The 14616-nt window shown below is 37.7% G+C and overlaps 1 protein-coding gene across 2 annotated transcripts in view; it reads left to right on the top strand.

Moving 5' to 3' along the window:
* The window catches only part of GPR158 (G protein-coupled receptor 158), a 194536-nt gene that overhangs the window by 77983 nt on the left and 101937 nt on the right, over window positions 1-14616 (top strand). For both annotated transcript variants that reach the window (XM_084511197.1, XM_084511196.1), the window contains exons 3-4: window positions 2153-2255; window positions 9160-9377. In XM_084511197.1, coding sequence (XP_084367323.1) covers window positions 2153-2255; window positions 9160-9377 — 321 coding nt within the window. The remainder of the gene's footprint in view (window positions 1-2152; window positions 2256-9159; window positions 9378-14616) is intronic.

Here is a 14616-nt window from a genome sequence, read left to right as displayed (position 1 = left end):
ATTCTAGGAATAGTTCCTATTTATTTGGCCACATGGTATTTCGCGTTCTTCGTGCTTCACTGCTGAAATTTCTTTTTTTTTTTTTTTTTTTTTTAATTTAAAAAAGAGGAAAAAGACTTTAAATAGTTCTCTTTCCATGAAATGTTGGTAATCTCTGAGCATGCTGCAATTTCACAGTTTGAAACTGTATCGGCTTTCTGGAGGGATCCAAGCTTGCTTTCCCTCCTCCTTTTCTTTCACCAGACTGATCCTTTTTATACCTTTGCATGGAATTTTATGGACTGCAAGAAATAGAATTTGAGTGATGGTTCTTAAGTTGTACATTACAGCTGCCAAAGACAAGAAACACGGGTAATATCTTACACCAAAGGCAGACAGCGGTGTTTGAAATCCTCTGTTCATTTTTAGGTTGTTGGCTGGTCAGAAACAATAAAAGGTTATGAACTTCTGTTGGTGTGATTACTGGATGTGTGTGATCAGTAACACATTTATTTTAATGCAGAGCAGATTCACGAGGCTGTGCCACATTTTTATATGAAGAATTTCTGCAGTGAGAACAGATTATAGATGTGGTCCTATGGGTGCTCTGGTATTTGAAGGATTCAGTTGAAGCTAGCTCTTTTCTTCCTTGGCTTCCAAAAGCAAATGTGTTATCTTTAGCAGCATGTGCATTCATCTTACAAAGAAAAAAAGCCAGAAAACCACAACAGAATTTTCCCTTGAAATATGTTTCTGAAGCACGATGACTGAAAGGGGCTGGAGATGATGGAATTTGCACATTCTTTTCCTTCTTTAGCTGCTTTTTTGTTCATGGCTAAAGAGGTTTTGCTGTCATTGGACTTACACATTCATCTCACTTTGATGTCTCCTGTCCCTCACCTTGTCACAGTCACATTTCTGTGGAAGATGAAGTGAGAAGAAAAATTATTTGCGCCTTTTCTTTTTTCCTTTCTTTCCTCCTCTCATGTTTACGTAAAGGCTGAATGAATTTTCAGTGTTCTTGCATACTGATTTCCTTCTTATTGTTGCTTTCCAGTAGCACCTGCTGGCCTGCACTGAGGTGCTGAGCTTGGCACTGCACACACACACACATGAGAAAAGACTGCTCAGCCCACCTGAGGGCATGAGAAGCAAAGTGGTTTTCCGAGTATCAGGAGGGATTATGTCACAAAACTGAAATTTGAGATGAATGCTGGAGTTTTTATTAAATGTCAGCGTGGACTGTCCTCTCATGGTTTGCATTTGATTTTTAAAACTTGTGTCTTATTTACTTAGCCCTGTCCCCTGCATCTTCCTCCCAGCCACAGGCAGGCAGAGATTTACACTTATTCTGAAGCCACAGACAGCAGCAAACAAGCATACAGCAGCATACACTTAAGGAATTGAGAGGGCAGAGGATATTTTAGTTAAATCACTCAGTTGCTCACTGAAGAAATATGATTGTCTAGTTCTTATTCACAGAGGCATATTGTTACGGTACCTGTATTGGTATAGTATCTATATGCTAGTACCTATGCTGACGGGAAAGGCATTTAGGATGGCAGTCTAATTTGATATGGTAAAGTGAAATAAGCATTATTGGGAAAATTCATTTACCAGTGTTTTTGCCTTCACATTGCCAAACTATATCTTTCCTCTGTGCTAGCCACAGCCTATTTCTTGTACAGAAGCAGCCTGACAGTAGATGTTCTGTCACCATCATAAATTTGTTTTGGTGTTCCTCACGTTGGACTTAAGCAACACATGGTAGAAGTGGGATCTGGGGCCTGGGCTCAGGTTCAGGGCCATGCTCAAGATGCAGTGTGGACGGAGCCTGGCAATGGGACACCTCACAGGGACAAATCTCAAATTTTCCACTTGGCTGGTTTGTCATGGGACAGGCTTGTTTGTAACTGTGCTGTTCAATAGTAATGAAAAACAAACAAACAAACAAACCACAAACTACAAACAAAACCAACAAGCTGGAGTAAAATATGGCTATGGGAAGAGTCCCTGAGAAAATAAATATTGTCAGACTGGAAGGGGTGCCTGCTCATTCTTAGAAGTCTGCTCACAGGATCTTGTAATGTTTTACTTATGCTTCAATGTATATCTCAGTATATGGTTGTATAGTCACCTGCATTACTTTTCTTTTTTTTTTCCTTTCTCACAGTGCATGCCAATTAAAGGCCTTGGATTTGTGCTTGGAGCCTACAAATGTATTTGCAAGACTGGATTCTATCATCCCAACATCTTTTCAGTGAACAGCTTTCAGAGTAAGTGTCTTTGCTTGAGTCTTAGGAAAAGAAAAAGAAAGAAAGAAAGGAAACAGAGATCATTAATAATGCAGAGCTCCTTTTTATCCTAGTCAGGGTTATACAGTGAAATCCCAGTGGTTTACAACTCTCGGATTATGTAATGATTTAAGGAGTTCTGTCCCTTTGGTTTGCCATTTGTGATACACTTCAAGATCCTGTAAAAAGTATCCACTTTAAGAACACTTGATTTGTAAATAAATTTAAAAATACGAAAAGAAGTCTTGCTATAGGGAAATAAAGACTTCTGACATCTGTGTTCAAGCACAAGTATTGAGGAATTTAATCTAATAATTGTCTCTGTTGTTAGTTCAAACTGGAATGTTCTAGCCTCTGGCTTTGTGTGTGCTTTAATTGTTTTAATTTTAATTGATTTTCAAAGGAGAGTCCAAAGGAGCATGTCGAAGCTCTCATTCTTACAAACAGGCTAATAGAGGTGGGTGAGGTCTGAGTCTGGTTGGCAGTATGCTATGGATGACATATAGCCTATGCTTTGCAAGAAAGCATGCTGTGTGGTACTCACAGTGAGTTAAAGGAAGTAGGGAAACAGAATTCGGTTGATATACAGCAGGAAAAATAAAAGAACAAGCATCTCCAAAGGTGGTGACTGTTACTTTTATCATATGACCAAGGTGTGATCTCTGTGCAGACTTTGCTAGTGAATCCCATCCCCAGCTTCTTGGCCCCATGGTACAGTGTACCTGAGAACTGGGTTAAATACACTGTTTGGTGTTAACTCAAGAGCTGGAAATAAAGCTTCTAAGTTCCTTCCCAAATTAGTTACTCACAAGCTCTGCTTCCCTATGTTAAAAGTGACAGGGTTTCTTGGTGAAAGGCGGGTAGCTCTTTTAATAGATATTCCTGTTTGTGTGATAACGGATATTCCCTGTTTATTTGCAGCCCCAAGTTCCAGAGATTTATTCATTTAACCTGTGTCATGGGATGGCCCGTTTTTATTGATTTGGTCTGGTTCGGATATAGATTGGCCGAAGTATCTCACCCCTTACTCGGCCTGTATTATATCTCCTGTAAATATATGTAGCATAAATAGCACAGTGTTTGTTTAAAAAATTACGTGGTGTTTGTTTCCATTCCCTTTTCATATTGTGGAGTGTTGTAGAAGGCAGCCTTGTGATAGTGCTTTTTCTTTGGGCTCTCTATGAATCTTTTAATAGAAAAAGGATGATGCTTGGTTGCTCCTGCAGTGCAGTGAGTTATGATGGAGTTGGGATTTAACTCTTTGAATGAGCATATGGAAAAACAAACAAACAACAACAACAAAACATTCATAGTTTTTTATCATACCAAATGTCATAGACCACAGAAAAACAATGTGGCTAGACATTAACAACAATGATCATTAGGGACAAGATTCATTTTTATCTTATAACAGCTGTCTGAAGTGCAGATGTGTGGCAGATATTAGTCATCTAGGTTTACACTGTAGTCAGTAGGGAGAGCATGGCTCCCCTGGAGGGTAATCCTGCTGCTTTGGAAACTTACCTTTAGATGAGAGAAGTAACTCTTTAGGCAAACAGTCTTTTTTTTTTTTTTTTTCCCTCCGTGTACGACAGAAGGAGGAGCCTACATGACTAACTTATATTGGATATTTTGCTTCTAAATAGCTAACATACAGTGAAATTTTCCCACAAAAGTGCTTGTATATACTGATATTTAAGGGGGTGGAATTAAATGATCTGTGGCCTCTCCAGTCTGGCCATGTGTTACTGTGAGCTAACATAAGCATGAGGTTAGAAAAAGTCATTAATAAAGAACTGCTTTTAATTCATCTAGATGCAGCTCAATTTGCCAGCCTCTAGAGATGACTTCAAAATGTGCTAGTGGGAGACTGGAAGTGACTGAAATAATTCAAGAAAAATCACTGGTTCAAAGGAGCTTAGCCCTGTCACCCAACTGTATTCTGTAAAAACAAAACTAGAAAAGACAACAAGGTTAAAATGGCTGTAGTGTGTATTTGAAGGTTCAATACGATACTAATACATGGATTCTAGACATGATTCCTGCAAGTTTTGACAGAAACTGTCTGACCTGAAGATCTCTTTGCAGAGATAGGTTGGTGAGGTGTGATGAAAAGAGAGAGGAAACTGTATAGAAATGTTAATGGCTTAGAAAGTATTCCTAGAGAAAGAAAATCAAGAGGCAGAAAAGATTTGCAGGTCTCAAGATAAGATCTAAGTAGGTAGATAAATTAAAAATGACCAGTTTTGTGCTTCTGTTGATTGGAAATTTGAATTCAGGGTTGTATCTTGAAATGATGGTAATTCTTAATGATATTTGGATTCTGCACCATAGCAGAGTAAGTTTAATTGCACATTAATTGCACATTGAGCCTGAAGTAACAATGTTTTAAGCAGGGGCAAGGTTTTGCTTTAGGTCCAGATGAACATTCAGGTTGAGACTGAAAGATAGCTGTATAAATGGCTTTGCAGGGATGTTTGAGTCTCTACACAGTTTGCTCAGTGGGCAGGCTTAAAAGATTGCTTATCTACCTCCTCTGCAAAGTCAGCTGGAGACCTAATGCTGAGATGCAATGTTGCATAAACAATGTCCTCAGTAGGAAAGTTTCTGTTTTTCTGACTTAGAGCAGTCCAGTTTGGCTGCTCGCAGGGAGGTTGTGCAGCTTGTGTTGCAGATTCTAGATGGGACAGGGAAATTTGGGCCAGTCTCATACTGATGGGGAAGCCAGGAAGGTGAGCTGTCCCAAGGCTGGGTTTGTTCTTCAGAACTGACAGTGCCAAAATATGTAAAATCATTCTCTTTTTGCTGATTTGTTTAATGTGGACTCTTGGTACTAACAGAGCACAGTCGTTGACATATATTTCCAGTGTCTCTTTTGATCAGCTTTCAAGATTGAACTTTGCAGAAGTAGTGAATATACAAATTATGACCACGCAAAATTGCCAGGCCACAGTCACATAGGATTTGTGACTCAAGTAATCTCAGCAGAAACTGATTTTAGAAAAAGACCTATTTCAGGTATGCAAGTTGCTTTAACTTGCAAGTGCTTGAATACCTGGTTATGCACTTCCTAATAGTTTGCTTTTAGGAAGCACTATGAACTTATGTTCTTTGCCTCACAGGTTAATCAGATATGCATTAGAAAATCCTTAATAGAACAGCTGTCGTTTGTTCAACCTAAAATTGCATTCTTTAACAATACATTGACAATGAATCGCAGAGATTCCCCTCAGCTCTTGCTGTTTGGATGTGGAACCTGCCCTGTGCAAAAAGGTACTGGTATACCTTCTGTGTCTAGATATGAGACTGGAATGTCTCTGCCAGTGCAATGACCTCAAGTCCCAGGAGGGATTTCCAGTTCAACTAGAACTTCCCTTCTTTAAGCCTGCCCCTTATCTCTGATTCTTCAACAGGACTTACTTGTGCACATCTTTGTGTGTGTGGAATCTCTTGCTGACTTCAGGGATACATTTCCAGGGTGAGGATTATGACCATGGCTTGCTGCAACTTTGAGAGGCTACCAGATCGAGTTCCATTCATACATGCTGCTTAAGTTACTGCAGCATCACTCTAATGTTGTTCCTAATCCACATTATTATAAAACAGGAGCAGAATCTGTCTTTTGTTCTGCTCACTGCTCAGCATGCCCCGTGCTCTCTGTGCTTATCGATCAGACAGAAAAGGAAGACTGGGATAGAAGAGAGAAGAACTAGGAAAAATATAGTGCTCAGGCATTATTTTTATTACATTTCATATTAGTTTGTGCTCCTATTCCTGTTTTCCTACCAATTCTTTCTTTTCTCTGTCCATTTTATGCTTTTATTTTTTTGTTACTGCATTTCTTTTTTCTTGAGGGAGGTACTTGTATATATCTTCCTCATCCTTAGGTCTAACAGTGGCACAAAGTCTTTCAGCGTTCAATGCAGTCTCACTTATGTCAGTGCTAAAACTACTGCTGCCTTACAGGGAGAAAAATTGGCTTATGTCTGTCTATTGTACAAGTGTTCAAAATATTTGGCCATCTTTTAGGGAGGAAAAAGTGATTTTCTTCACTGGAGGAGGCCTGTGGAATCTAAAAGAGCAGCTGAAACAGGGGTAGGCACAGCACGGTGCAGTCTTGGCCTGGCAGTGCTGTATGAGGCAGTCACATCACGCTTAGCTTGGGCTGTCTATGGCTTGAGGTGATGTTATATTGACTTTGGTGAAGGGATGGTGCCAGACATAAAAGGCAGAGTGGTTCGACTATGCAATGTCTGACAGTGCCTTGGGACAGAGAACCAGGGCAGGGGTGTGGGTGGACTTGGACTCCCTCTCCAAACAAGCTCCCAGTCGGTGGTTAATACAATGGTCGGTCAGTTGCCAAGAGCTTCTTTTAGAGGATCTGAAAAGTATTCTTTCTTTTTAGTAAGGAGAAATAAAAAGTGGAGATTGTAAATAATTTCTTATCACATTGTATGAAATCTCAAGTAGATCCTTTTTTTTTTTTTTTTTTTTTTTTTTAAATCTTTCTTATATAAGCCATAATGAAGAATCATTGAAGAGTCAAAAGATGTTCACCAGATAATCAGTCATAGCTGGCAGCACAGGAGATGCATATTGATGATCTTCCTTCATACACTGCAGAAATCATTACACCAGAAATACCTAAGCAAAGGTTTGCTGTTGCATTATGAATTCATAGCCTTGGGATACTTACTATAACATGCAGCTGTTTATCAGCAATTATCCCCATAGTACATGCTGAGCATTCACATGAATAAACTTCTGTGCAGAAAGAATAAACTTCTGTGAATAAACTTCTGATAAGAAAATACTTGATAAAATAGATTTGAATGTATTTGCAGCACCTTTCAGGGTTGAACAATATCAAGTTTAGGACCATACAACATTTTCAAGACACGTGACTTAAGTAATCTCCTAACTTTAGTTTTTAACTTACATTTTTTTCAGTGTTTAAATTTTTACCCTGATAATATTTTATTTTAGATAGTTACCACAATAACACTTTACCACAGAGTGGTGCATATGTGACTTAGAAATGTGAGGTTTTAAGAGATTAAATAATCTTCTAGGAAATGGACTAATTGACGGGTGACTCCTTATGGAAATGACAAAGGAACAAGTGGTGGTGGAAAAGCAGGTTTATATGAGCACAAATGGAAATGAAGCTGAAAACTCAAGCAGTAGATAGTGCATTCTTGATTTGGCTACTGAGATGGGATGTACAAGACAGTCAATTCTGTCTTTGACAGAGGACAGTGTGGCTCTGTTTCTGTATATGTTAACTGAGAAAATAAAGATGTAACATTAGATGCAGAGAAGATGGGCTCTGGCAAAGCTTTTGAAGTGATAATGGGTAGAGGTCCATGGGTGTTAAGTCTGACAAAAAGTTTTAGTCCAAGGATGTCTTCAAGATCAATGTTTCTTAGAGGTTCTCCACTTTCATAGAATGCCCAAGCACAGTTATTTTCCAACAGTTCCTTTCTTACCTCCCATAATCTGGGTCAAAAAGACACTACATCTATTCTTACCGTCTCTTGGCGTATGAGGAAATCTGGCATGAGTCAGCACTTTTCTGCTATATTCAGGTTTCCAACATCTTTGTTTAGAATAAAGCACCAAAGAGAAATCCACAATTTTCATGAAAAATGCAGACTGTTCTCACCATGGGATGTGAGAGAGAATCACCTTTCACTGAAGGTGAGGAGTAGAGGGCTGCTGGAACAGCACACCAAATGTTTATTTATTTGCATGTATGAATGGTTTGTCCCTTTCCTAGATTTTGCCCATCAACAGACATGTTCCTGCACATTCACGCATACATTTGAGAAAGGAAGAAGTAATTATCCTTGTAGATAACCTTCTGTTTCTAATGTTTCAACCTAAAAGTCTGAAGAAGTTTCATACACCAACATGCATATGTGCAACATTACCAAATTACACTGTCTCTTGAATTTAGACCAGATAATGCAAGATTGACAACTTTCCTTGCTTAATAACTTTAAGCAAATTCAGCTTGCCTTTTTATTTACTTAACATTATTCTGTTTTTCCCCCTTTTCTTTCAATCTTTTCTTCCATTAGTTGACTGTAGGGTAAGCAGTCTTGCAGGGGGTTACATGCAAGTGTTCATGGATCAGGAAAAGCAGAAAATGCTCCTGTATGCTCTCTTGGTGGGTTCACTTTGATGGGCCAAATGTCATCTCAAGGACAGTTGATTTTCATTGACAAGATATTAACTTGCCGATGGGATTTTGAGGTTCTCTAGTGTGTTTATGTGAACTGTAGAAAAATATACTCAATGTAAATGTGCTGGTTTGGATTTGAGCACAGAACAGTGCGATTGTGCAACTGTTTGCTGAACAAAGAAGGTGGTTTTAGTTATATATATATATATATATATATATGTGTATTTGTCTTTGAAACTAATTATTTTGCTAGATAGCATCTTTATGAAATTGAGGAACTGTCTTAAATAAGATCAGAGCTTGTACAGTGAACATTAAGTAGTTAATGGATCTACTCTTCATGTGTCTGTATAAAATTGTTTCCTTATTCCTAAATCTTTGATATAATTTTCCCCCATTGAGAAGTCTCCTTAAAATAATTTCCTCTGCAGATTTAGCCCTTCTTAAATACAATGGGAATGTATTTAGCATTTAATAAGCTCACTTTCCCTCATGTCTAAATTGGTCTGCATTTTCTGAATGTGATAAAAGAGAGTGAAATGACAAAAGCAGCCCTGGCAAACTATTTCATCCTTCAATGAAGGAGTAGAATGAGGAAGGAAAAGGAGTCAGCAGAGAACTGTTTTGCTCCTGTATGTAAGAGCTGTGCATACTGTACAATTAAAGTTGTCCCTCCCTTGCCCCACTTGGTACTTTCAGGAAAGGATACAGATAATCGCTTTTCTGGAGGTGACTTGTCGGAGGAAGTCTACACCTGCCTGCCCTGCAGGGAAGGATGTTCGTACTGTACAGATGATACTCCCTGCTATGCACAGGAGGACAAGTATTTACGGCTTGCTATCATCTCATTCCAAACACTCTGTATGCTGCTGGACTTCATAAGCATGCTGGTAGTCTACCATTTCCGCAAGGCAAAGGTAAGCAGTCTTGTTTTACTTTAATCTTCCTTCTCACTGAGTAGTAGAGACTCATTTATGTTACGTGAATAGCTTCTCATCTGGAGGACACTCAACTTCTCAAGTAAGGAGCACAACTCTTTTGTAGAGGATTGGATTTCCATACAGGTATGCTTTCCTGTAGGCATGGAGATACCTAAATTGTTCATGTAATTAAACAACAACAAAAAAAAGCTGAGCAAGTTGTCTTCCAGTGAAGTCTGCTTACATTTATAGATGGTCTGTAAAAATCAAGGAAACCTATTGTGTTCAAAGTCATTTTGGAAAATGAGGCCAATAATGGAGGTACCTAAGAAGGTATGTGGGTATTTATACACTCTAGGTCTTGAAAGTCTCTGGCTGTTTTACCACTGCTAGGAAGGATGTTTGGTTTCAATATATTTGAGACACTAGCTGGATAATAAACTTTCTGCTTTTACCTCATTCAAAATATATTTACATGTAATATCTCATGCAATTTCACTGTTGGCTCAGTAAATCAGTAAATACAGAATATTCTATGAAACTTCCAATTTACTAAAAAAAAAAAAAAAAGGATGTAAGCTGGCACATATTCACTACCTACATTTGGAAGACGTAGGTGTGCACACAATATGCTACATTGTTGAAATTAATAGCTTCATCCATTTTCCATAACTAGATAAGCATTTCCATTTTGGTTTTTGGAACACTTGATCCCACAATCTCCCTAATCCTACACTGTCTGTATTACAAATGTGTGGCTCATTTTGAAAGACTTTAATATCCTGGCAGGAAATCACAGAATGAACAGTAACATTATTATTTTTTTTCCCTGTTTCTGACAGAGTCTTTGCATTTAATGAAATTGCATCAAATGATTCAAATTACAGATTTAATTGTATTTATAAAGTTTTTCATTATGAAAAGTATTTTGTAGGCATCTATTTAGTTGCCTAATGTTAACTTAGCAGAAGAACTTAATTTCAATTCTGAGAGGTTTTAGTCCTCAGGGTAATGTTGCTTGATTTTAATGGTTGTGTAAAATAGATCATGATGAAAGAAGTGTTCCTCATGAGTAAAACTTTTCTCTCTAGTTCTGCAAAGTGAGCAGAATAGCTTACTTCATGTCCAGCCCTTGCAAGTTTCCCCTGATTTTTTTCTCAATAAAGTATTGATGGTTTTATAAGAAATTTCTATACTTGTTCATAAATAGTTTGAGGTCAGATATGAATGAAATTACAGAAACAAACTTGCAATTGAACACTGACGTAAGTTTTGATATCATATTCACTACTGTTAAAAATATATATATATATTTATTAAACATACTAGAGAAATCTTGAATTTCACAAAACCTGCTAGTTATGCCAGGTACCTTTTTACTTTTGTGACAATCAGCCACTCCTTCAAAGTAAGCTATGAGTAAAGAACCAGACAGGGTCTGAACGTTTAATACCAAGGCAAACCAAGAAGCATATACACACCTTTCCTTGTTTCTAAAGAACTTTCCAATCTTTATATAGAAAAACCATAAATCTATTCTTTTCCAGATTACCTGTTACCTTGAGAGATTTATTACGACATCTGAACATGAGAACCAGACATAAAACCGAACTTGTTTTTCCTTTTTTCCCAGAAAAAAAAAAAAAGATGTCTTTGAGACATAGCATTTCATTTAGTTGGACAGAAATGGATTCAATTATAATTTAGCTACCTTAGAAGAAAGTTTGACTTTGCTCTAAATGCGTATTTCACAAGGAAAACACAAAGGAAAGAGAGACAAAAAAGTCATGTGGAGATTAAAAATCCTTTCCTTTATGATCAATGTTTTCAAGAAACAGAAACTGAAAAATAGGTGTTCCATTGCTTTTCATGGCAGTCAGCTGAGTTTCTTTCTTGGATTCCTTTTATGTTCAATATCTTGTTGGTACAGCATGATTTTAAAAAGAAAAAGATCTTGTATGATTAACATGAAATGAGAAGCTTTATGAAGGGCAAACATAGTGAGAACAACGAGTATTTGCATAAGAAAACTGCTGGTTACATTCGATAATGACAGAAAATTGGAGTGAATGAAGAAAACCGGTAACTGTCTACTCTCCACTAAGGGGGAAAAGTCACAGAAATTAAAGAGCAGCTATTAAAGTATTCAAAATACCGGGATTTTGAGAATTTCCAACTGTTAGTGGAACAAGCCTCAATTGGATTAGTATATCCATTTGTGATTAAACTTAACTGTGTTAAACTGCTCATATCTGTTGTGCTGGGTGGGTGTCAGAGAAGAACATTTTTGGGGTTCCCTCCCACATATGGCATTAAAATATTCAAATAGTTAGAAAAAGTAATTTTTAATATAGCTTTTTAACAGAAAGAAGTATATACTGCTATGGTATTAAGAAATAGTCTTCAAAGTCTTTACAACTGCAAAATAGAGTGATCAGAATATAAAAATACTGATTCAACACCCCAGTGTTGAAAAGAATGAGGTGGCATTTTGTTGTAGTAGTTGACTAGTAAAACATGCTCATTAAAATGGGAAACTGGGTGGGGTCAGGTTACCACTCTGGTAGAAATGTGCATAAGAGAACACTACTCAGTGCTTGTACTTCATGGACATTCCTGATAAATATTAATTTCAAAAAGCCAAGGTCTTGAAAAAATTTGTCTGGCAACAAAAAGTGTCTTGGGAAAAAACATCCCTGGCACCCAGCCTGTTACTTTGTGAGTTGCAGGAGTTGAGACAAAGAACAGTAAAGGTCCAAAAGGACTCTTCAAATTGCAATGGAGGTGTCAAGATTGGTCTCCAAAAGCTAGCATATCAGGAAGAGCAGGTGCAGATCAGAAGTATTTTAGAAAAGAAAAATCTGAACTATTCAGATCACAGTGGTTATACATATTAAGACCAAGATATGATACTCATAGTGGAAGCTACTGGAAGTCACTTGTCTACTTGGTTTCATCAACAGTGTGGAATATATGCTAGGTCTAAGCCAGTTACTAAATGGTTGATATAGATCTGGTAATAGATCTACTGCTCCATTCCCAGAGGAGATCATAGCAGTGGGAAGAGAGATGTTTTCAACAATTACTTTCAAAGAGTTATTGACAGAATGTGAAGGTACAATTTTGTTTCTGACATGATCTTTATTACTAACCTAGGGTGTAATAATAATGATCTACAGGGAAACCTGGTAAATATCAATAACGGTGGTTTCATGGCTGAAGGATCTTGACAAAATGAATGGGTATAAATCAGCAAAGCCAGATGACAATCTTCTAAAAGTCAGCTAGTTCTGAAAGAACTTGAGAGGCTTCTTAAGGATCCTCTAAAGAGTCCTCTTTAGACTTCCAAAAGAACTCTTCTAACAAGTTACTGAATTATTTACTGTGGAGTAAGCCACTGCTTATATTAATAGCAGTAGAGGAGGAATGGAAGATAGGAAATGTGACATCTGCATTTATAGAGACTGCTGGTAATGATGACAAGAGCTAAAGATCAGTAGGTCCAGCTTACACACTAAGTAATTCATAGAAATTTTAATAAAGAACAGAACTACTAGGTCTGTGAATAAGTGTGAGAAGTAGACTTTTGTGAGAATATGATGTCCCTACAGATGTATTTATATCTCTGTGAAGGTGGATTATTCCATATGGATGAGGGTATTTTTTCCAAGGACAACCAACAAAAGCTCTTAAAAATGATGATCTCAAGGAGCTAGGTGAGCTATGCTTCTTGTAGGTAATTGAGAGAAGACAGAGTAAAAGACAGTGTAGCAAATATGGTATAAAATCATATAAGGCAGGGAAATGGTGACATGGAAACAAATATTACTACTGTTCCTCTTAATCTGTAACTAAAAGGAATTCAACAGATCTCCCAAGTAGTAAAACAAATAAATAAACTGCATGTTATGAACAATTTTTAGTTGCTTTATGTTGCTTTATTGGCACAAAACAATAAGGATCCCAAAGTCTAAATCAATTCAAAAAGAGTTTATCAGGAATCATGAAGGTTCTCTCCATTGTCAGTTATTTAGTCACAGTGCTTTTAATGAAACATCTGGTTCTGGAAGTACATACTATTTATTGTTGGAAGTGAGGAGGATAGACCACAAAGGATAACTCTCTGCTGTTCTCCATATTAAACCACGCCCTGAGATAAGACACAGGAGTCGAATTAGAAAGCCATACTTTTGTCAAAGAGTCATCAAGTTAGACTTTATTTTTGATCTTGAAAGCATTGTAGTTACTCATCTAGACTTGCAGAGTTGCATTTGATAGATGGCAAAACCAATATCAGAGGGATGAATCAAAATTCAAGTCAGTTGTCCAAGACGCAGTTACGGAAAGCTATCGCTGATGGCACTGACCAAAATTTTGCATTGCCAACCTATATATGAAACTGAAAATTAGTGACTTGAAGCAGTAGTCAGCACTGGCAAACAGTACAAAATGGAACTACCGGAAGATACTCTGAGAAAGCTCAGATCGATGCTGAGGAATTCATTTGAGGCTTTGTCAAACACAGGTGAAAGTGACGCAGCAGCTCTGAGATTAGCTCAGCAGCACTGTTAATAAACTGCAAGAGTCATAACTGGAGAAAATCACAGGCAGAAAATGTGGCCCTTTGCAGAGAAAAGAAAGCAGAGAAGGAGAACTGGAAAGCAGAGAAGTGGTAAGAAACAAACAAACAAACAAACAAAAAAAATGACGGAGGAATGCACAGAAGGAGTAGCAGAAGCTAAGCCACTAATGAAAAGGTTTGTAGGGAAAGACAGAGAAAGATGAGAAATATAAGAGAGAGAGCAGATGCTGCTGCTATAGAGGGAAAAGACAAAGCATTTCAGCAGGGGAGTGAATGAAGGAAGTTTGCCAAACAAAGCCAAAAAGGAAAAAAAATAATTAACAGCTAATACAGAAGGGAAAGCAGATGTGTATATCACTTGAAAGAAATCTCTAACTATTCTAGACAACCACAATGCCAAACAGTAATGAAAGCTGGAAAGCCTGACTGTGACATTAACACGAGCTACAAGAGGCAGAAAAACTCCCAGGAGATGAAAATTGATCAAATCCCATCAGAAATGCTGACAGCACCTGACAGCACCAGTTTGATGGCATTGAAGGATTTCTGCAGTGGAGCCCAGGAAAAGGAACATTGGAGTGTTATTAGAGGGCCCCAACAGGATGATCTTGCTGAATACTGCAACTGGGGAGACATCCAGGCTTCTGAAGTGTG

This window comes from Aythya ferina, assembly GCF_964211825.1.
Source record: "Aythya ferina genome assembly, chromosome: 2".
NCBI classification, from domain to species: Eukaryota; Metazoa; Chordata; class Aves; order Anseriformes; family Anatidae; genus Aythya; species Aythya ferina.
The sequence above is the reverse complement of the archived record's forward strand: the minus strand, read 5'-3'. Positions and strand labels throughout refer to the sequence as shown.